This window comes from Topomyia yanbarensis, unplaced genomic scaffold, assembly GCF_030247195.1.
Source record: "Topomyia yanbarensis strain Yona2022 unplaced genomic scaffold, ASM3024719v1 HiC_scaffold_302, whole genome shotgun sequence".
In the NCBI taxonomy this organism is placed as follows: domain Eukaryota; kingdom Metazoa; phylum Arthropoda; class Insecta; order Diptera; family Culicidae; genus Topomyia; species Topomyia yanbarensis.
In genome coordinates, this window is record NW_026683495.1 from 1 (window position 1) to 27,045 (window position 27,045).

General features: G+C 29.1%; 1 protein-coding gene across 1 annotated transcript; it reads left to right on the plus strand.

Moving 5' to 3' along the window:
- Nucleotides 1-352: 352 nt before the first annotated feature.
- LOC131695227 (uncharacterized) lies at nt 353-2,135 on the plus strand (the record flags this gene model as incomplete). Its single annotated transcript, XM_058983745.1, has 2 exons — nt 353-610; nt 668-2,135. Coding segments are annotated over 2 exons (1,726 nt in total), but the record flags the coding sequence as incomplete, so codon positions are not given.
- Between the last annotated feature and the right edge of the window lie 24,910 nt (nt 2,136-27,045).

Consider the following 27,045-nt stretch of genomic DNA (forward strand, 5'->3'; position numbering starts at 1 on the left):
TCATCATACCAATTCCAAAGCCAAGCTCGGATGACGCGGGTCCAGCTGCATTCCGTCCAATCACGTTAACTAGTTGTATGGCGAAGGTGTTCGAACGAATTGTCAACCGACGGTTAACCACCGAACTAGAGTCGAACGGGCGTCTCGACAAACGACAACATGCCTTCAGATCTGGTCGGGGTACTGACACATACTTTGCGGAGTTGGAGAGGTCATTACCCGACCGTGACGAGCACTGTCTGATAGCGTCGCTTGACTTGGCCAAGGCGTACGACACCACCTGGAGATATGGCATCCTACGAACACTGCAGAAATGGCAAATACGTGGAAGGATGATAAACATTGTCAACAGTTTTCTGGCAGAGAGAACGTTCCAGGTCAACGTAGAGGGGCATTTGTCGCCAGCACATCCGCTGGAAAATGGTGTGCCGCAGGGCTCAGTGCTCTCTGTGACACTATTTCTCGTGGCTATCCAACCCATCTTCCGCGTGGTCCCGAACTCCGTACAAGTGTTGCTGTACGCCGATGATATTCTGCTTCTTGTGTGGGGAAAGAAAGACCAGTTGCTCCACCGAAAACTTCAGGCCGCAGTGAAAGCCGTCGATAAATGGTCGAGAAGTGTTGGATTTACGATATCTGCAACGAAATCCAGCATCTTCTATTGCAGCCCTAACGTACGCCGTGAACCCATACAGGCGATAAAGGTAGATGGTGTAGCCGTTCCAACACAAACGCTGCTGAGAACCCTCGGTGTTACTCTCGACCGATCGCTCAACTTTAAAGCGCATTGCAAAGTGGCGAAGAAAACGTGCAAATCCAGGCTGCGTATCTTGAAGATGATTGGCGCCAAGCTACCCCGTGGTCAACGCGCTTCTTTACTTCAAATCGGGTCAGCAATTGTCACCTCTCGATTACTATATGGCATGGGGCTCGTAAGCAGCGGAGGAGATGCCGTCGTCCAAACACTCGCACCTACATACAACAGAATGGTAAGGTTTGCATCTGGTGCATACGTCACGAGTCCAATTCTAGCCATTATGGCTGAAGCAGGTACTTTGCCGTTCGATCTGCTTGTCCTCCAAACCATCGCACGATTGGCTATCCGTATGTTAGAGAATAGTGGGGATAATGCTGCTCTTCCCTTGGTACATAGAGCTTCCAGTCGTTTGATGGAGATAGTCGGAACGCCTCTTCCAAATATCTGCTCCCGCACGCGGCTAACTACCCGAAAGTGGTACGAAGCCAGACCCCAGATCATGTGGGACATCAAGAAACGCGTAAAAGCCGGAGATCCTTCGGATACTGTCCGTCCAGTCGTCCAGGAGCTACTGACAGAACGTTTCAGCCGATCAACAGTCGTCTACACAGATGGGTCGAAAGACGATATCGCTGTCGGCGCAGGAGTTTTCGGAGAACACTATCAACAGTCGCTAGGTCTTCCACAGCATTGCAGCGTCTTCTCAGCCGAGGCATTTGCAATAAAAACAGCGCTAACAGCATACCACACGTCTAGCGATTTGCTGATCATGTCAGATTCGGCTAGCTGTTTATCAGCAATCGAAGCCGGCACATCCCAGCACCCGTGGATCCAACAGATTGAAAACATGCTTCGGAACCGTCCAATCAATCTTTGCTGGATCCCAGGTCACACTGGCATCCGCGGTAACGAAGAAGCAGACCGACTTGCAGGAGAAGCCAGGGGCGTTCCCCCATTGGATATATCCGTTCCCGGAGCAGATGCCGTTAGTCAAATCAAAACAACTATCCGAAATCGATGGTACCAGCGGTGGTCAGCGTCCACCGAGGTGAAACTACGCGAAGTAAAATTCAACACAACAAAGTGGACTGACCGCGAGAATTCGGCCGACCAACGAGTGCTAACGCGATTGCGAATAGGGCACACCCGATTGACGCACGAATTCCTGCTGAAAAAAGAATCCCCACCGGTTTGCGACAGCTGCGGGGTAACTACTGACGTCCGTCATGTGATCCTCCACTGTAGGAGGTACGACGAAGCCAGGAAGAAGAACGATATTGAATCGACGAGTCTACGAGTGACTTTATGCAACAACAGAGACAACGAAGAGAAATTGCTGAACTTCCTCAAGGAAGCAAATCTGTATAAACAAATTTGAAAAATCTGTATTGTAAATTAATGTTTGTGAAAGCGAAATTGAAACTAACTTTCCGACACGAATGCACCCTTCTGGTGTAAAGTGTCATTAATAAACAACAACAACAACAACAACAATTATTATTATTATTATTATTATTATTATTATTATTATTATTATTATTATTATTATTATTATTATTATTATTATTATTATTATTATTATTATTATTATTATTATTATTATTATTATTATTATTATTATTATTATTATTATTATTATTATTATTATTATTATTATTATTATTATTATTATTATTATTATTATTATTATTATTATTATTATTATTATTATTATTATTATTATTATTATTATTATTATTATTATTATTATTATTATTATTATTATTATTATTATTATTATTATTACTATTACTATTACTATTACTATTACTATTACTATTACTATTACTATTACTATTACTATTACTATTACTATTACTATTACTATTACTATTACTATTACTATTACTATTACTATTACTATTACTATTACTATTACTATTACTATTACTATTACTATTACTATTACTATTACTATTACTATTACTATTACTATTACTATTACTATTACTATTACTATTACTATTACTATTACTATTACTATTACTATTACTATTACTATTACTATTACTATTACTATTACTATTACTATTACTATTACTATTACTATTACTATTACTATTACTATTACTATTACTATTACTATTACTATTACTATTACTATTACTATTACTATTACTATTACTATTACTATTACTATTACTATTACTATTACTATTACTATTACTATTACTATTACTATTACTATTACTATTACTATTACTATTACTATTACTATTACTATTACTATTACTATTACTATTACTATTACTATTACTATTACTATTACTATTACTATTACTATTACTATTACTATTACTATTACTATTACTATTACTATTACTATTACTATTACTATTACTATTACTATTACTATTACTATTACTATTACTATTACTATTACTATTACTATTACTATTACTATTACTATTACTATTACTATTACTATTACTATTACTATTACTATTACTATTACTATTACTATTACTATTACTATTACTATTACTATTACTATTACTATTACTATTACTATTACTATTACTATTACTATTACTATTACTATTACTATTACTATTACTATTACTATTACTATTACTATTACTATTACTATTACTATTACTATTACTATTACTATTACTATTACTATTACTATTACTATTACTATTACTATTACTATTACTATTACTATTACTATTACTATTACTATTACTATTACTATTACTATTACTATTACTATTACTATTACTATTACTATTACTATTACTATTACTATTACTATTACTATTACTATTACTATTACTATTACTATTACTATTACTATTACTATTACTATTACTATTACTATTACTATTACTATTACTATTACTATTACTATTACTATTACTATTACTATTACTATTACTATTACTATTACTATTACTATTACTATTACTATTACTATTACTATTACTATTACTATTACTATTACTATTACTATTACTATTACTATTACTATTACTATTACTATTACTATTACTATTACTATTACTATTACTATTACTATTACTATTACTATTACTATTACTATTACTATTACTATTACTATTACTATTACTATTACTATTACTATTACTATTACTATTACTATTACTATTACTATTACTATTACTATTACTATTACTATTACTATTACTATTACTATTACTATTACTATTACTATTACTATTACTATTACTATTACTATTACTATTACTATTACTATTACTATTACTATTACTATTACTATTACTATTACTATTACTATTACTATTACTATTACTATTACTATTACTATTACTATTACTATTACTATTACTATTACTATTACTATTACTATTACTATTACTATTACTATTACTATTACTATTACTATTACTATTACTATTACTATTACTATTACTATTACTATTACTATTACTATTACTATTACTATTACTATTACTATTACTATTACTATTACTATTACTATTACTATTACTATTATACTATTACTATTACTATACTATTACTATTACTATTACTATTACTATTACTATTACTATTACTATTACTATTACTATTACTATTACTATTACTATTACTACTATTACTATTACTATTACTATTACTTACTATTACTATTACTATTACTATTACTATTACTATTACTATTACTATTACTATTACTATTACTATTACTATTACTATTACTATTACTATTACTATTACTATTACTATTACTATTACTATTATATTACTATTACTATTACTATTACTATTACTATTACTATTACTATTACTATTACTATTACTATTACTATTACTATTACTATTACTATTACTATTACTATTACTATTACTATTACTATTACTATTACTATTACTATTACTATTACTATTACTATTACTATTACTATTACTATTACTATTACTATTACTATTACTATTACTATTACTATTACTATTACTATTACTATTACTATTACTATTACTATTACTATTACTATTACTATTACTATTACTATTACTATTACTATTACTATTACTATTACTATTACTATTACTATTACTATTACTATTACTATTACTATTACTATTACTATTACTATTACTATTACTATTATTACTATTACTATTACTATTACTATTACTATTACTATTACTATTACTATTACTATTACTATTACTATTACTATTACTATTACTATTACTATTACTATTACTATTACTATTACTATTACTATTACTATTACTATTACTATTACTATTACTATTACTATTACTATTACTATTACTATTACTATTACTATTACTATTACTATTACTATTACTATTACTATTACTATTACTATTACTATTACTATTACTATTACTATACTTACTATTACTATTACTATTACTATTACTATTACTATTACTATTACTATTACTATTACTATTACTATTACTATTACTATTACTATTACTATTACTATTACTATTACTATTACTATTACTACTATTACTATTACTATTACTATTACTATTACTATTACTATTACTATTACTATTACTATTACTATTACTATTACTATTACTATTACTATTACTATTACTATTACTATTACTATTACTATTACTATTACTATTACTATTACTATTACTATTACTATTACTATTACTATTACTATTATTACTATTACTATTACTATTACTATTACTATTACTATTACTATTACTATTACTATTACTATTACTATTACTATTACTATTACTATTACTATTACTATTACTATTACTATTACTATTACTATTACTATTACTATTACTATTACTATTACTATTACTATTACTATTACTATTACTATTACTATTACTATTACTATTACTATTACTATTACTATTACTATTACTATTACTATTACTATTACTATTACTATTACTATTACTATTACTATTACTATTACTATTACTATTACTATTACTATTACTATTACTATTACTATTACTATTACTATTACTATTACTATTACTATTACTATTACTATTACTATTACTATTACTATTACTATTACTATTACTATTACTATTACTATTACTATTACTATTACTATTACTATTACTATACTATTACTATTACTATTACTATTACTATTACTATTACTATTACTATTACTATTACTATTACTATTACTATTACTATTACTATTACTATTACTATTACTATTACTATTACTATTACTATTACTATTACTATTACTATTACTATTACTATTACTATTACTATTACTATTACTATTACTATTACTATTACTATTACTATTACTATTACTATTACTATTACTATTACTATTACTATTACTATTACTATTACTATTACTATTACTATTACTATTACTATTACTATTACTATTACTATTACTATTACTATTACTATTACTATTACTATTACTATTACTATTACTATTACTATTACTATTACTATTACTATTACTATTACTATTACTATTACTATTACTATTACTATTACTATTACTATTACTATTACTATTACTATTACTATTACTATTACTATTACTATTACTATTACTATTACTATTACTATTACTATTACTATTACTATTACTATTACTATTACTATTACTATTACTATTACTATTACTATTACTATTACTATTACTATTACTATTACTATTACTATTACTATTACTATTACTATTACTATTACTATTACTATTACTATTACTATTACTATTACTATTACTATTACTATTACTATTACTATTACTATTACTATTACTATTACTATTACTATTACTATTACTATTACTATTACTATTACTATTACTATTACTATTACTATTACTATTACTATTACTATTACTATTACTATTACTATTACTATACTATTACTATTACTATTACTATTACTATACTATTACTATTACTATTACTATTACTATTACTATTACTATTACTATTACTATTACTATTACTATTACTATTACTATTACTATTACTATTACTATTACTATTACTATTACTAATATTACTATTACTATTACTATTACTATTACTATTACTATTACTATTACTATTACTATTACTATTACTATTACTATTACTATTACTATTACTATTACTATTACTATTACTATTACTATTACTATTACTATTACTATTACTATTACTATTACTATTACTATTACTATTACTATTACTATTACTATTACTATTACTATTACTATTACTATTACTATTACTATTACTATTACTATTACTATTACTATTACTATTACTATTACTATTACTATTACTATTACTATTACTATTACTATTACTATTACTATTACTATTACTATTACTATTACTATTACTATTACTATTACTATTACTATTACTATTACTATTACTATTACTATTACTATTACTATTACTATTACTATTACTATTACTATTACTATTACTATTACTATTACTATTACTATTACTATTACTATTACTATTACTATTACTATTACTATTACTATTACTATTACTATTACTATTACTATTACTATTACTATTACTATTACTATTACTATTACTATTACTATTACTATTACTATTACTATTACTATTACTATTACTATTACTATTACTATTACTATTACTATTACTATTACTATTACTATTACTATTACTATTACTATTACTATTACTATTACTATTACTATTACTATTACTATTACTATTACTATTACTATTACTATTACTATTACTATTACTATTACTATTACTATTACTATTACTATTACTATTACTATTACTATTACTATTACTATTACTATTACTATTACTATTACTATTACTATTACTATTACTATTACTATTACTATTACTATTACTATTACTATTACTATTACTATTACTATTACTATTACTATTACTATTACTATTACTATTACTATTACTATTACTATTACTATTACTATTACTATTACTATTACTATTACTATTACTATTACTATTACTATTACTATTACTATTACTATTACTATTACTATTACTATTACTATTACTATTACTATTACTATTACTATTACTATTACTATTACTATTACTATTACTATTACTATTACTATTACTATTACTATTACTATTACTATTACTATTACTATTACTATTACTATTACTATTACTATTACTATTACTATTACTATTACTATTACTATTACTATTACTATTACTATTACTATTACTATTACTATTACTATTACTATTACTATTACTATTACTATTACTATTACTATTACTATTACTATTACTATTACTATTACTATTACTATTACTATTACTATTACTATTACTATTACTATTACTATTACTATTACTATTACTATTACTATTACTATTACTATTACTATTACTATTACTATTACTATTACTATTACTATTACTATTACTATTACTATTACTATTACTATTACTATTACTATTACTATTACTATTACTATTACTATTACTATTACTATTACTATTACTATTACTATTACTATTACTATTACTATTACTATTACTATTACTATTACTATTACTATTACTATTACTATTACTATTACTATTACTATTACTATTACTATTACTATTACTATTACTATTACTATTACTATTACTATTACTATTACTATTACTATTACTATTACTATTACTATTACTATTACTATTACTATTACTATTACTATTACTATTACTATTACTATTACTATTACTATTACTATTACTATTACTATTACTATTACTATTACTATTACTATTACTATTACTATTACTATTACTATTACTATTACTATTACTATTACTATTACTATTACTATTACTATTACTATTACTATTACTATTACTATTACTATTACTATTACTATTACTATTACTATTACTATTACTATTACTATTACTATTACTATTACTATTACTATTACTATTACTATTACTATTACTATTACTATTACTATTACTATTACTATTACTATTACTATTACTATTACTATTACTATTACTATTACTATTACTATTACTATTACTATTACTATTACTATTACTATTACTATTACTATTACTATTACTATTACTATTACTATTACTATTACTATTACTATTACTATTACTATTACTATTACTATTACTATTACTATTACTATTACTATTACTATTACTATTACTATTACTATTACTATTACTATTACTATTACTATTACTATTACTATTACTATTACTATTACTATTACTATTACTATTACTATTACTATTACTATTACTATTACTATTACTATTACTATTACTATTACTATTACTATTACTATTACTATTACTATTACTATTACTATTACTATTACTATTACTATTACTATTACTATTACTATTACTATTACTATTACTATTACTATTACTATTACTATTACTATTACTATTACTATTACTATTACTATTACTATTACTATTACTATTACTATTACTATTACTATTACTATTACTATTACTATTACTATTACTATTACTATTACTATTACTATTACTATTACTATTACTATTACTATTACTATTACTATTACTATTACTATTACTATTACTATTACTATTACTATTACTATTACTATTACTATTACTATTACTATTACTATTACTATTACTATTACTATTACTATTACTATTACTATTACTATTACTATTACTATTACTATTACTATTACTATTACTATTACTATTACTATTACTATTACTATTACTATTACTATTACTATTACTATTACTATTACTATTACTATTACTATTACTATTACTATTACTATTACTATTACTATTACTATTACTATTACTATTACTATTACTATTACTATTACTATTACTATTACTATTACTATTACTATTACTATTACTATTACTATTACTATTACTATTACTATTACTATTACTATTACTATTACTATTACTATTACTATTACTATTACTATTACTATTACTATTACTATTACTATTACTATTATACTATTACTATTACTATTACTATTACTATTACTATTACTATTACTATTACTATTACTATTACTATTACTATTACTATTACTATTACTATTACTATTACTATTACTATTACTATTACTATTACTATTACTATTACTATTACTATTATTTACTATTACTATTACTATTACTATTACTATTACTATTACTATTACTATTACTATTACTATTACTATTACTATTACTATTACTATTACTATTACTATTACTATTACTATTACTATTACTATTACTATTACTATTACTATTACTATTACTATTACTATTACTATTACTATTACTATTACTATTACTATTACTATTACTATTACTATTACTATTACTATTACTATTACTATTACTATTACTATTACTATTACTATTACTATTACTATTACTATTACTATTACTATTACTATTACTATTACTATTACTATTACTATTACTATTACTATTACTATTACTATTACTATTACTATTACTATTACTATTACTATTACTATTACTATTACTATTACTATTACTATTACTATTACTATTACTATTACTATTACTATTACTATTACTATTACTATTACTATTACTATTACTTACTATTACTATTACTATTACTATTACTATTACTATTACTATTACTATTACTATTACTATTACTATTACTATTACTATTACTATTACTATTACTATTACTATTACTATTACTATTACTATTACTATTACTATTACTATTACTATTACTATTACTATTACTATTACTATTACTATTACTATTACTATTACTATTACTATTACTATTACTATTACTATTACTATTACTATTACTATTACTATTACTATTACTATTACTATTACTATTACTATTACTATTACTATTACTATTACTATTACTATTACTATTACTATTACTATTACTATTACTATTACTATTACTATTACTATTACTATTACTATTACTATTACTATTACTATTACTATTACTATTACTATTACTATTACTATTACTATTACTATTACTATTACTATTACTATTACTATTACTATTACTATTACTATTACTATTACTATTACTATTACTATTACTATTACTATTACTATTACTATTACTATTACTATTACTATTACTATTACTATTACTATTACTATTACTATTACTATTACTATTACTATTACTATTACTATTACTATTACTATTACTATTACTATTACTATTACTATTACTATTACTATTACTATTACTATTACTATTACTATTACTATTACTATTTACTATTACTATTACTATTACTATTACTATTACTATTACTATTACTATTACTATTACTATTACTATTACTATTACTATTACTATTACTATTACTATTACTATTACTATTACTATTACTATTACTATTACTATTACTATTACTATTACTATTACTATTACTATTACTATTACTATTACTATTACTATTACTATTACTATTACTATTACTATTACTATTACTATTACTATTACTATTACTATTACTATTACTATTACTATTACTATTACTATTACTATTACTATTACTATTACTATTACTATTACTATTACTATTACTATTACTATTACTATTACTATTACTATTACTATTACTATTACTATTACTATTACTATTACTATTACTATTACTATTACTATTACTATTACTATTACTATTACTATTACTATTACTATTACTATTACTATTACTATTACTATTACTATTACTATTACTATTACTATTACTATTACTATTACTATTACTATTACTATTACTATTACTATTACTATTACTATTACTATTACTATTACTATTACTATTACTATTACTATTACTATTACTATTACTATTACTATTACTATTACTATTACTATTACTATTACTATTACTATTACTATTACTATTACTATTACTATTACTATTACTATTACTATTACTACTATTACTATTACTATTACTATTACTATTACTATTACTATTACTATTACTATTACTATTACTATTACTATTACTATTACTATTACTATTACTATTACTATTACTATTACTATTACTATTACTATTACTATTACTATTACTATTACTATTACTATTACTATTACTATTACTATTACTATTACTATTACTATTACTATTACTATTACTATTACTATTACTATTACTATTACTATTACTATTACTATTACTATTACTATTACTATTACTATTACTATTACTATTACTATTACTATTACTATTACTATTACTATTACTATTACTATTACTATTACTATTACTATTACTATTACTATTACTATTACTATTACTATTACTATTACTATTACTATTACTATTACTATTACTATTACTATTACTATTACTATTACTATTACTATTACTATTACTATTACTATTACTATTACTATTACTATTACTATTACTATTACTATTACTATTACTATTACTATTACTATTACTATTACTATTACTATTACTATTACTATTACTATTACTATTACTATTACTATTACTATTACTATTACTATTACTATTACTATTACTATTACTATTACTATTACTATTACTATTACTATTACTATTACTATTACTATTACTATTACTATTACTATTACTATTACTATTACTATTACTATTACTATTACTATTACTATTACTATTACTATTACTATTACTATTACTATTACTATTACTATTACTATTACTATTACTATTACTATTACTATTACTATTACTATTACTATTACTATTACTATTACTATTACTATTACTATTACTATTACTATTACTATTACTATTACTATTACTATTACTATTACTATTACTATTACTATTACTATTACTATTACTATTACTATTACTATTACTATTACTATTACTATTACTATTACTATTACTATTACTATTACTATTACTATTACTATTACTATTACTATTACTATTACTATTACTATTACTATTACTATTACTATTACTATTACTATTACTATTACTATTACTATTACTATTACTATTACTATTACTATTACTATTACTATTACTATTACTATTACTATTACTATTACTATTACTATTACTATTACTATTACTATTACTATTACTATTACTATTACTATTACTATTACTATTACTATTACTATTACTATTACTATTACTATTACTATTACTATTACTATTACTATTACTATTACTATTACTATTACTATTACTATTACTATTACTATTACTATTACTATTACTATTACTATTACTATTACTATTACTATTACTATTACTATTACTATTACTATTACTACTATTACTATTACTATTACTATTACTATTACTATTACTATTACTATTACTATTACTATTACTATTACTATTACTATTACTATTACTATTACTATTACTATTACTATTACTATTACTATTACTATTACTATTACTATTACTATTACTATTACTATTACTATTACTATTACTATTACTATTACTATTACTATTACTATTACTATTACTATTACTATTACTATTACTATTACTATTACTATTACTATTACTATTACTATTACTATTACTATTACTATTACTATTACTATTACTATTACTATTACTATTACTATTACTATTACTATTACTATTACTATTACTATTACTATTACTATTACTATTACTATTACTATTACTATTACTATTACTATTACTATTACTATTACTATTACTATTACTATTACTATTACTATTACTATTACTATTACTATTACTATTACTATTACTATTACTATTACTATTACTATTACTATTACTATTACTATTACTATTACTATTACTATTACTATTACTATTACTATTACTATTACTATTACTATTACTATTACTATTACTATTACTATTACTATTACTATTACTATTACTATTACTATTACTATTACTATTACTATTACTATTACTATTACTATTACTATTACTATTACTATTACTATTACTATTACTATTACTATTACTATTACTATTACTATTACTATTACTATTACTATTACTATTACTATACTATTACTATTACTATTACTATTACTATTACTATTACTATTACTATTACTATTACTATTACTATTACTATTACTATTACTATTACTATTACTATTACTATTACTATTACTATTACTATTACTATTACTATTACTATTACTATTACTATTACTATTACTATTAACTATTACTATTACTATATTACTATTACTATTACTATTACTATTACTATTACTATTACTATTACTATTACTATTACTATTACTATTACTATTACTATTACTATTACTATTACTATTACTATTACTATTACTATTACTATTACTTTACTATTACTATTACTATTACTATTACTATTACTATTACTATTACTATTACTATTACTATTACTATTACTATTACTATTACTATTACTATTACTATTACTATTACTATTACTATTACTATTACTATTACTATTACTATTACTATTACTATTACTATTACTATTACTATTACTATTACTATTACTATTACTATTACTATTACTATTACTATTACTATTACTATTACTATTACTATTACTATTACTATTACTATTACTATTACTATTACTATTACTATTACTATTACTATTACTATTACTATTACTATTACTATTACTATTACTATTACTATTACTATTACTATTACTATTACTATTACTATTACTATTACTATTACTATTACTATTACTATTACTATTACTATTACTATTACTATTACTATTACTATTACTATTACTATTACTATTACTATTACTATTACTATTACTATTACTATTACTATTACTATTACTATTACTATTACTATTACTATTACTATTACTATTACTATTACTATTACTATTACTATTACTATTACTATTACTATTACTATTACTATTACTATTACTATTACTATTACTATTACTATTACTATTACTATTACTATTACTATTACTATTACTATTACTATTACTATTACTATTACTATTACTATTACTATTACTATTACTATTACTATTACTATTACTATTACTATTACTATTACTATTACTATTACTATTACTATTACTATTACTATTACTATTACTATTACTATTACTATTACTATTACTATTACTATTACTATTACTATTACTATTACTATTACTATTACTATTACTATTACTATTACTATTACTATTACTATTACTATTACTATTACTATTACTATTACTATTACTATTACTATTACTATTACTATTACTATTACTATTACTATTACTATTACTATTACTATTACTATTACTATTACTATTACTATTACTATTACTATTACTATTACTATTACTATTACTATTACTATTACTATTACTATTACTATTACTATTACTATTACTATTACTATTACTATTACTATTACTATTACTATTACTATTACTATTACTATTACTATTACTATTACTATTACTATTACTATTACTATTACTATTACTATTACTATTACTATTACTATTACTATTACTATTACTATTACTATTACTATTACTATTACTATTACTATTACTATTACTATTACTATTACTATTACTATTACTATTACTATTACTATTACTATTACTATTACTATTACTATTACTATTACTATTACTATTACTATTACTATTACTATTACTATTACTATTACTATTACTATTACTATTACTATTACTATTACTATTACTATTACTATTACTATTACTATTACTATTACTATTACTATTACTATTACTATTACTATTACTATTACTATTACTATTACTATTACTATTACTATTACTATTACTATTACTATTACTATTACTATTACTATTACTATTACTATTACTATTACTATTACTATTACTATTACTATTACTATTACTATTACTATTACTATTACTATTACTATTACTATTACTATTACTATTACTATTACTATTACTATTACTATTACTATTACTATTACTATTACTATTACTATTACTATTACTATTACTATTACTATTACTATTACTATTACTATTACTATTACTATTACTATTACTATTACTATTACTATTACTATTACTATTACTATTACTATTACTATTACTATTACTATTACTATTACTATTACTATTACTATTACTATTACTATTACTATTACTATTACTATTACTATTACTATTACTATTACTATTACTATTACTATTACTATTACTATTACTATTACTATTACTATTACTATTACTATTACTATTACTATTACTATTACTATTACTATTACTATTACTATTACTATTACTATTACTATTACTATTACTATTACTATTACTATTACTATTACTATTACTATTACTATTACTATTACTATTACTATTACTATTACTATTACTATTACTATTACTATTACTATTACTATTACTATTACTATTACTATTACTATTACTATTACTATTACTATTACTATTACTATTACTATTACTATTACTATTACTATTACTATTACTATTACTATTACTATTACTATTACTATTACTATTACTATTACTATTACTATTACTATTACTATTACTATTACTATTACTATTACTATTACTATTACTATTACTATTACTATTACTATTACTATTACTATTACTATTACTATTACTATTACTATTACTATTACTATTACTATTACTATTACTATTACTATTACTATTACTATTACTATTACTATTACTATTACTATTACTATTACTATTACTATTACTATTACTATTACTATTACTATTACTATTACTATTACTATTACTATTACTATTACTATTACTATTACTATTACTATTACTATTACTATTACTATTACTATTACTATTACTATTACTATTACTATTACTATTACTATTACTATTACTATTACTATTACTATTACTATTACTATTACTATTACTATTACTATTACTATTACTATTACTATTACTATTACTATTACTATTACTATTACTATTACTATTACTATTACTATTACTATTACTATTACTATTACTATTACTATTACTATTACTATTACTATTACTATTACTATTACTATTACTATTACTATTACTATTACTATTACTATTACTATTACTATTACTATTACTATTACTATTACTATTACTATTACTATTACTATTACTATTACTATTACTATTACTATTACTATTACTATTACTATTACTATTACTATTACTATTACTATTACTATTACTATTACTATTACTATTACTATTACTATTACTATTACTATTACTATTACTATTACTATTACTATTACTATTATTATTATTATTATTATTATTATTATTATTATTATTATTATTATTATTATTATTATTATTATTATTATTATTATTATTATTATTATTATTATTATTATTATTATTATTATTATTATTATTATTATTATTATTATTATTATTATTATTATTATTATTATTATTATTATTATTATTATTATTATTATTATTATTATTATTATTATTATTATTATTATTATTATTATTATTATTATTATTATTATTATTATTATTATTATTATTATTATTATTATTATTATTATTATTATTATTATTATTATTATTATTATTATTATTATTATTATTATTATTATTATTATTATTATTATTATTATTATTATTATTATTATTATTATTATTATTATTATTATTATTATTATTATTATTATTATTATTATTATTATTATTATTATTATTATTATTATTATTATTATTATTATTATTATTATTATTATTATTATTATTATTATTATTATTATTATTATTATTATTATTATTATTATTATTATTATTATTATTATTATTATTATTATTATTATTATTATTATTATTATTATTATTATTATTATTATTATTATTATTATTATTATTATTATTATTATTATTATTATTATTATTATTATTATTATTATTATTATTATTATTATTATTATTATTATTATTATTATTATTATTATTATTATTATTATTATTATTATTATTATTATTATTATTATTATTATTATTATTATTATTATTATTATTATTATTATTATTATTATTATTATTATTATTATTATTATTATTATTATTATTATTATTATTATTATTATTATTATTATTATTATTATTATTATTATTATTATTATTATTATTATTATTATTATTATTATTATTATTATTATTATTATTATTATTATTATTATTATTATTATTATTATTATTATTATTATTATTATTATTATTATTCATCTGAGTTGGAAACACCGTTCCGTACGGTCTAAACAGCGCGCGTTCTCGAATTTTACACGGTGTTTTTGGCGTGTTTTTCGCGATCGCCGCGATCCAATCAAGTGCAAAAAGACGAGTGAAGTGGTTCTTAAGTGATAACAGCGAAAAATTGGTGCAAATCGGCGAAGAAACGGCTGAAATAAGTGCATTTTAGTTTACCCACGCGGCAATAAAAACAAAACAAACAGCCATCGCTGTGGCTGCCAGTGCGGTCGCCCGGCTAGTTTCATTCACTGGCTGTGCCGGCTGCGTGTGTGACGGTGACGGTGGGCTGGAAGCAAGTTTTTTTTTCAAGTTGGAAAATTGACGAAAAGTTTTAAAAAAAGAAAAATATTTTTTTTTTTTCTTGCTGTGATCTGCCGAAGAGAGTGGTACAGTGTGAATTGGACGCCACAGTGCGTGCCAAAAGTATTGGAACGGCGAAAAAAGGAATAAATTGCAAAGTGTTTTTTTGCGCGTTTTATTCATTAAAGGAAACGTAGAAGCGAACAAAAAGGTAGTTGCGATTCTGCTTACCTACAGTGTGTCCCAAAAGTGTGGGAACACTTCGAAAAAGTCGACGTTGAAGGGGCAAATAAGGTAAGATCTTTCCTTTTCTTCACCTTTATTGTCCATTTGGGGTTGGTATCGGGTGACCGTGCCACAGCGTATTCTCCAACGTCTGGTGGTGTGATTCAAAATGGCGGCCGCTAGTAGCGGTGACCCGGGAGGGTCGCGAACGAGAAGACTACCAGAGTACATGGACCCTACGAACAAATTCGGCGAATTGACGTTCCTGCAGTTAACCGGCAAAGACGGTGTACCATTGCCTAGAAACCCGTTCATCATCGGTAAATCGGTAGAGGTTGTCGCTGGAGGTCCAATTGAAGGTGCGAATACCGAAGCTCAAGGGACACGGTATACCCTTCGAGTTCGGAATCCTGCCCAAGTTGCTAAGTTGCAGAAAATGACCCAGCTCATTGACGGCACTGAAGTAGTGGTCGAAGCTCATCCGAATCTGAACGTAAGCAGATGCGTAATTTCCTGCTACGATCTGATTCATATGGAAGAGAAGGATGTTTTACAGGAAATCATAAGCCAGGGAGTGATTCGTGTACAGCGAATTACACGAAAGGAAGCCGAGAATAGAGTAAATACGCCAGCGCTAATATTGACCTTCTGCAAGACCACATACCCGGAATACATGAAAATCGGTTTGCTTCGCGTCCCAACTCGCCCGTACTTCCCAAACCCGATGCTCTGTTATGGTTGCTTTAAATACGGCCATACGCGTGTTCGCTGTCCTGGCCCGCAACGTTGTCCCAACTGCTCTGGAGAACATCAAAGCGAAGAAAAATGTCGAGCACCCCAGTTTTGCCTAAATTGTAAAGGAGATCACCAACCAACAAGCCGCCAATGTCCAAATTATAAAAAAGAAGTAGAGGTCATCAAAATAAAAATCCGCGACAATTTGACATTCCCGGAAGCGCGCAAACGAGCTGAACAGCAGAATCAAGGAAGTTACGCCCAGGCTGCAGCGCAATCAAACGAGATCCTAAATAAACTGAAAGAGTTGGAGCTGACAATGAAGAAGAAGGATGAGCAGATCGTTAAACTTCTGGCAGAGAACAAACGCAAAGACGAAAAAATAGAGCAAATGATGGCGTACATCAAACAACAATCCGCGAATCACGAAAAACCCCAGCACAGCAAAGAACAGAAGCAAACGAACCAGCCAACCGGGCCTGTAACGAGATCCAGAAACAACTCACCAGCGACTAATACTGATTCGAAACGAGGTAGACCGCAGAAACAACATACCCCGCTCAGCAAACCCACGACAACCTCACCGGATAACTTGAGCCCACCACCAAAAAGAACCGCTACCACTACCACCAACGAAACCATGGGTTATTCAGACGATGATATTGAGATTACCGAGACGCCTCCTAGCCAGCCTCTTCGATAATTCTCATTTTCATCAACGTCTGGATACCAACGACATCCCATGCACGAATATTGACTACGAGATGGATCGGTTTGGAAGAGAGGAAAGTGTAGTACTCCTTCCAACGCAAGCACAGCAGGATGAAGAAACTATCCGGGCCGTCATACCCCAACCCGTTGATAGTGAATTCACCTCTGTGGCCGATAGGAACACCGATTTTACCACTTCAACTAACAAAACTACAAACCAGAGCAACCAGATCGTCATCTACGAGAGAACGAGCATAACTACACAAAGTCTATCCCCAGTGCCGACCGCAGTCGGTGTTCGTGAGCATAATAGTGTAGTTTGTACGACAGCGGTTGGCACTGTGGGGCTGGACCTTCCCCAGGTCAGTTCCGAAGTTGTCAATCCCCCTGCAGGTACTGCTTGTTTTGATGTTCTTTCAGGTTTGAAAGACAACATCGACGATATGCTCCTTCGACATCACCACTTGCTATCGCCCGGAGAAGGCCCATCGAGATCATCACTTCGAGATAGAACAGCTGTAATAACGAAAACTACACAAAGTCTTTCCCCAGTGCCGGTCGCTGTCGGCAATTCTGGAAGTAATCGTGTAGTAGTTTCGACAGCGGCTGGCACTGTGGGGCTAGACGTCCCACAGGTCAGTCCATCTTCAATTTATCTCCGAACGAATTCTGTTTCGGCTTCTACCGTTACAGATGCGACCAGCAGTAACCGGTTTGGGGAAGAAGAGAAGAAAGTAGCTTCCCCACTTCATCATGAAGGGATCGACCGGGGGGAAGAGGACTGTCCCTACTTCCCAGATATACAGTCCTCGCAATTCTCCTCCTGGCTTTCCGCCGGCGAAGATACACCGCAACAACAGCAGAAGCATCAGAGCACCGATATCCCGGTTGAAATCAGCGCAACCACGTCCCGGTACCAACGAAACACACCGGCGAGAACCCGCAGGCAATCACCTTCGCTATCAACATCGTCTTCGTCAGCGACTTTCGCCAATCGAGACAGCAGATGCTTCGCCCTTCAATGGAACATTCGGGGCCTGCGAACCAACATCAGCGAGCTTAAACAGCTGATCTGCGAGTACGGACCGAGCCTGATAGCGCTTCAGGAAACAAAAGTTGACAACCGAGTAGTTGCAGCAGATTTCATCGGCAACAACTACACTCTTTTGCTGAAAACTGGGAGTTGTCGATACTGGCAACAAGGAGTAGGTCTTGCCATTCGGGATGGTGTTCCATTCGAACGAATTGATATCGACGACAGTATACAAGCTATCGCAGTTCGGATCCAACTGCCACAGCAAATGACGGTGGTGTCGATCTACGTCCCTCCCAATACTCAACAGTGTCAAGAACAGCTGGGTGACTTCCTCGAAAAGCTTCCACGTCCAGTGCTGGTACTAGGCGACTTTAACGCGCATCATATTTGCTGGGGTTCTACGAAATCTACCGCACTAGGCCACTTCATCGCCGAAAAAACGCTATCGGAAAGATTACTCATCCTCAACGACGGCTCGCACACTCGGATTGACCCAGCTACCGGTATCACTTCGGCTATTGACCTCTCGATCTGCTCCGAATCGGTGGCTGCGAAATTTGTTTGGCGAACACTTCCGGACACCCACAGCAGTGATCATTTTCCCATTCTCGTTTCCATTCCCGGACTGTCGACTATCCCAACGAAAAGACAGAAATGGATTTACGACCAAGCAGATTGGACAACCTACGAGCGATTGACCGCCAACGCTATTCGACCGGGAGTCGAAATATCAATCGACTGTTTCGTTGACCGGTTGATTAGAGCAGCAAACACCGCGATACCTCGCACTACCGGCAGAGTCGGTCCCAAAGCGGTTCCGTGGTGGTGTCCGGAGGTGAAAGCAGCTATCAAAAATCGGAGAAAAGCACTTAGAGCACTGAAGCGTATACCAGCAGAGGACCCACGAAAAGCGGATGCACTGAAAAGCTTCCAGGAATCACGGGCAGCAGCAAGAAAGTCTATCCATGACGCCAAGAAAAAATCATGGGAAGACTTCGTCGCGAAGATATCTCCAAGTTCAACTACGTCGGAGATGTGGCAGACAGTGAACACGTTGAGAGGGAAACGCCAACACCGCCCAACTGTCATCAAGCGGTCCAATGGTTACACGGATAAGCCAGAAGAAATAGCTGAAGAACTGGCGCAACACTACAGCGAAAGATCCGCAACCTCCAGCTATTCGTCGTTGTTCCAGAGGGAGAAAGAAAAGGCCGAACGAAACCGCATAAACTTCTCGCCAGATAGTGATGATATTTACAATTCGGACTTCACCCTGAATGAATTGCTGTGGGCACTCGACAGAGGAAGAAGTGGCTCTTCAGGACCGGACTGCATCGGCTATCCAATGCTTCAGCGACTGCCATTGTCTGTGAAAACTGCCATGTTGGAACTTTTCAACAGAACATGGCGCAGTGGCGTATTCCCACCCTGTTGGCGAACCGGAATCATCATACCAATTCCAAAGCCAAGCTCGGATGACGCGGGTCCAGCTGCATTCCGTCCAATCACGTTAACTAGTTGTATGGCGAAGGTGTTCGAACGAATTGTCAACCGACGGTTAACCACCGAACTAGAGTCGAACGGGCGTCTCGACAAACGACAACATGCCTTCAGATCTGGTCGGGGTACTGACACATACTTTGCGGAGTTGGAGAGGTCATTACCCGACCGTGACGAGCACTGTCTGATAGCGTCGCTAGACTTGGCCAAGGCGTACGACACCACCTGGAGATATGGCATCCTACGAACACTGCAGAAATGGCAAATACGTGGAAGGATGATAAACATTGTCAACAGTTTTCTGGCAGAGAGAACGTTCCAGGTCAACGTAGAGGGGCATTTGTCGCCAGCACATACGCTGGAAAACGGTGTGCCGCAGGGCTCAGTGCTCTCTGTGACACTATTTCTCGTGGCTATCCAACCCATCTTCCGCGTGGTTCCGAACTCCGTACAAGTGTTGCTGTACGCCGATGATATTCTGCTTCTTGTGTGGGGGAAGAAAGACCAGTCGCTGCTCCGAAAACTTCAGGCCGCAGTAAAAGCCGTCGATAAATGGTCGAGAAGTGTTGGATTTACGATATCTGCGACGAAATCCAGCATCTTCTATTGCAGCCCTAACGTACGCCGTGAACCCATGCAGGCGATAAAGATAGATGGTGTAGCCGTTCCGACACAAACGCTGCTGAGAACTCTCGGTGTCAATCTCGACCGATCGCTCAACTTTAAAGCACATTGTAAATTGACGAAGAAGACATGTGAATCCAGGCTGCGTATCTTGAAGATGATCGGTGCCAAGTTGCCCCGTGGTCAACGCACTTCTTTACTGCAAATCGGGTCCGCGATTGTTACCTCGCGACTCCTCTACGGTATGGGACTTGTAAGCAGAGGAGGAGATGCCGTCATCCAAACGCTCGCTCCTACATACAACAGGATGGTAAGGTTTGCATCCGGTGCATACGTCACGAGCCCAATCGTAGCCATTATGGCAGAAGCTGGAACCCTACCATTCGACCTACTCGTTCTTCAAAATATAGCCCGCTTGGCCATCCATACGTTGGGAAAAAGCAAGGATAATGCCGATCTCCCCCTGGTACATCGAGCATCCGAACGTCTGACAGAGGTGATCGGAATCCCTCTTCCAGATATTTGCACTCGTACACGTTTAGCTGCACGAAGATGGTACGAACCCAAGCCCCAGATCGTGTGGGACATAAAGAGACGTGTGAAAGCTGGTGACCCCTCGGAAATTGTTCGGCCTGCTTTTCAGGAGCTCCTAGCAGGTCGTTTCAACCGTTCAACTATCGTCTACACGGATGGCTCGAAAGACGACCATGCAGTAGGTGTGGGAGTGTATGGAGAATACTTCCAACAAGCGGTTGGTCTTCCATCGTCATGCAGCGTTTTCTCGGCAGAAGCGTTTGCAATCAAAACGGCGCTAGCAACACATAACACGGTCAGTGATTTGGTGGTTATGTCTGACTCGGCCAGTTGCTTATCGGCATTAGAAGCTGGCACATCGCAACACCCGTGGATTCAGCAGATTGAAAACATGTTACGAGGCCGTCCAATCAAGCTGTGCTGGATTCCGGGTCATGCTGGTATCCATGGCAACGAAGAGGCAGACCGCCTCGCAGGAGAAGCCAGGGGTAATGCCCCCTTGCAAATAGCCGTTCCTGGAGCAGACGCGAACAACCAAATGAAAACAGCTATCCGAAATCAGTGGTGCCGTCGATGGTCTGCGTCCACTGAAGTAAAACTTCGCGAAGTTAAATTCGACACAGGGAAATGGACTGACCGCGAGAATTCGGCTGAACAGCGAGTGCTTACCCGACTTCGAATAGGGCATACCCGGCTAACACACGACTTTCTGCTGAAGAAAACTTCACCACCAGTGTGCGACTGCTGTGGGATCATTGTAGATGTCCGCCATGTGATCCTCCACTGCAGAAAATACGATGACGCTAGAAGGAAGCACGATATCGAGTCGACTAGTCTGCGAGCGGCTCTGCGCAACGATAGGAAAAATGAGGAGAGTATGATAAAATTCCTCAGGGAAACTAACTTGTTTAAAATGTTGTAACTTCATACTTTGAATTGTAAATGATAACTGACAACTGCATTGAAAAATTTTTCAGGTTAAATATTTTTCTTTCGACACGAATGCACCACTTCTTGGTGTAAAGTGTCGTTAATAAACAACAACAACAACAACATTATTATTATTATTATTATTACACCGTTCCGTACGGTACATACAACGCGCATTCGCAAATTTCTCACGGTGTTTTTTCGGAGTTTTTCGCGATATTCGCGGCCTATTATTCGACGAAAACACGAAAGAAGTGCTTCTCTAGTGGTGAACAGTGAAAGTTTGGTGAAAATCGGTTCAGAAACGGCTGAAAAAAGTGAATTTTAGTTTTGCCCACGCGGTGCAATAGGTAAACAAACAGCCATCGCTGTACCTACCCGCGTGGTTACCGGGCCGATTTTGCATTCACTCGCTGGTGGAGTGTGACGGTGTGCTGAACGGGCGATATTTTTCGAGTCGCAAAAAACGTGAAAAGTTTTTTGAAAATTGTTGTTTTTTTTTTGACGTTGGATTTGGTGGTATTTGAGATACCAGTACAGTGTATACCGATATTTGTACGGTACAGTGCGGGCCAAAAGTGTATGAACGGCAAAAAATAAAAATTGGAAAAGTGCGTTTTTCTTGCTTGTTTTGCTATTTAGAGGCTGTGTAGAAGCAAGCAAGCGAACAGATTCACCACTGCGCATCTACAGTGTGTCCCAAAATTGTGGGAACGCTTCGAAAAAGTCGACGTTGAAGGGGCAAATAAGGTAAGATCTTTCCTTTTCTTCACCTTTTTTGTCCATTTGGGGTTGGTATCGGGTGACCGTGCCACATAGCAGTTTCCAACGTCTGGTGGCGTAATCCAAGATGGCGGCCGCTAGTAGCGGTGATCCGGGAGGGTCAAGTCAAAGAAGATTGCCGGTATACATGGATCCGACGAACAAATTCGGCGAATTGACGTTCCTGCAGCTGACAGGCAAAGACGGTGTACCTTTGCCAAGAAACCCGTTCGTCATTGGTAAATCGGTGGAGGTTGTCGCTGGAGGCCCAATTGAAGGTGCGAATACCGAAGCTCAAGGGACACGGTATACCCTTCGAGTTCGGAACCCAGTCCAAGTTACCAAATTAATGAAGATGACCAAGCTTATTGACGGTACTGATGTTGTGGTTGAATCCCATCCGAATCTGAACGTAAGCAGATGCGTAATTTCCTGCTACGATCTGATTCACCTTGAAGAAAAGGAGGTTTTGCAAGAAATTATAAGCCAGGGTGTGATTCGTGTACAGCGAATTACACGAAAGGAAGAGGAGAAAAGAGTGAATACGCCAGCGCTTATCTTGACCTTCTGCAAGACCACATACCCGGAATACATGAAGATCGGTTTGCTTCGCGTCCCTACCCGCCCGTACTTCCCAAACCCGATGCTTTGTTATGGTTGCTTCAAATACGGCCATACTCGTGTTCGCTGTCCTGGCCCGCAACGTTGTCCTAATTGCTCTGGAGAACATCAAGGTGAAGAAAAATGTCGAGCAGCTCAGTTCTGTCTAAATTGTAAAGGTGATCACCAACCAACAAGCCGCCAATGTCCAAATTACAAAAAGGAAGCAGAGGTCATAAAAATAAAAATCCGCGACAATTTGACATTCCCGGAAGCGCGCAAACGAGCTGAACAGCAAAATCTTGGAAGTTACGCCCAAGCCGCAGCGCAACCGAGCGAAATTCTTAATAAACTAAAAGAGCTGGAGCTGACAATGAAGAGGAAGGATGAGCAGATCGCAAAACTTCTGGCGGAGGCCAAAAGAAAGGATGAAAAAATCGAACAAATGATAGCGTACATACACCAGATGAAACAACAGTCCGCTAGTCAAGAAAAACCACAGCAAAGTAAAGAACAAAAACCAACGAACCAGACAGCCGGGCCAATAACAAGATCAAGGAACAACTCACCAGCGACTAACACGGACTCGAAGCGAGGAAGACCACAGAAACAACACACCCCGTTCAGCAAACCCACGACAACCCCACCGGATAACTTGAGCCCACCACCAAAAAGAACCGCTACCACTACCACCAACGAAACCATGGATTATTCAGACGATGAAATTGAGATTACCGAGAAGCCTCCTAGCCAGCCTCTTCGATAATTTTCATTTTCAACAACGTTTGGATAACAAAGACAACCCACGCACGAATACTGACCACGAGATAGATCGGTTTGGAAGAGAGGAAAGTGTAGTACTCCTTCCAACGCAAGCACAGCAGGATGAAGGAACTATCCGGGCCGTCATACCCCAACCCGTTGATAGTGAATTCACCTCTGTGGCCGATAGGAACACCGATTTCACCACTACAACTTATAAACCAGCAGACCAAAAACCCACGATCGA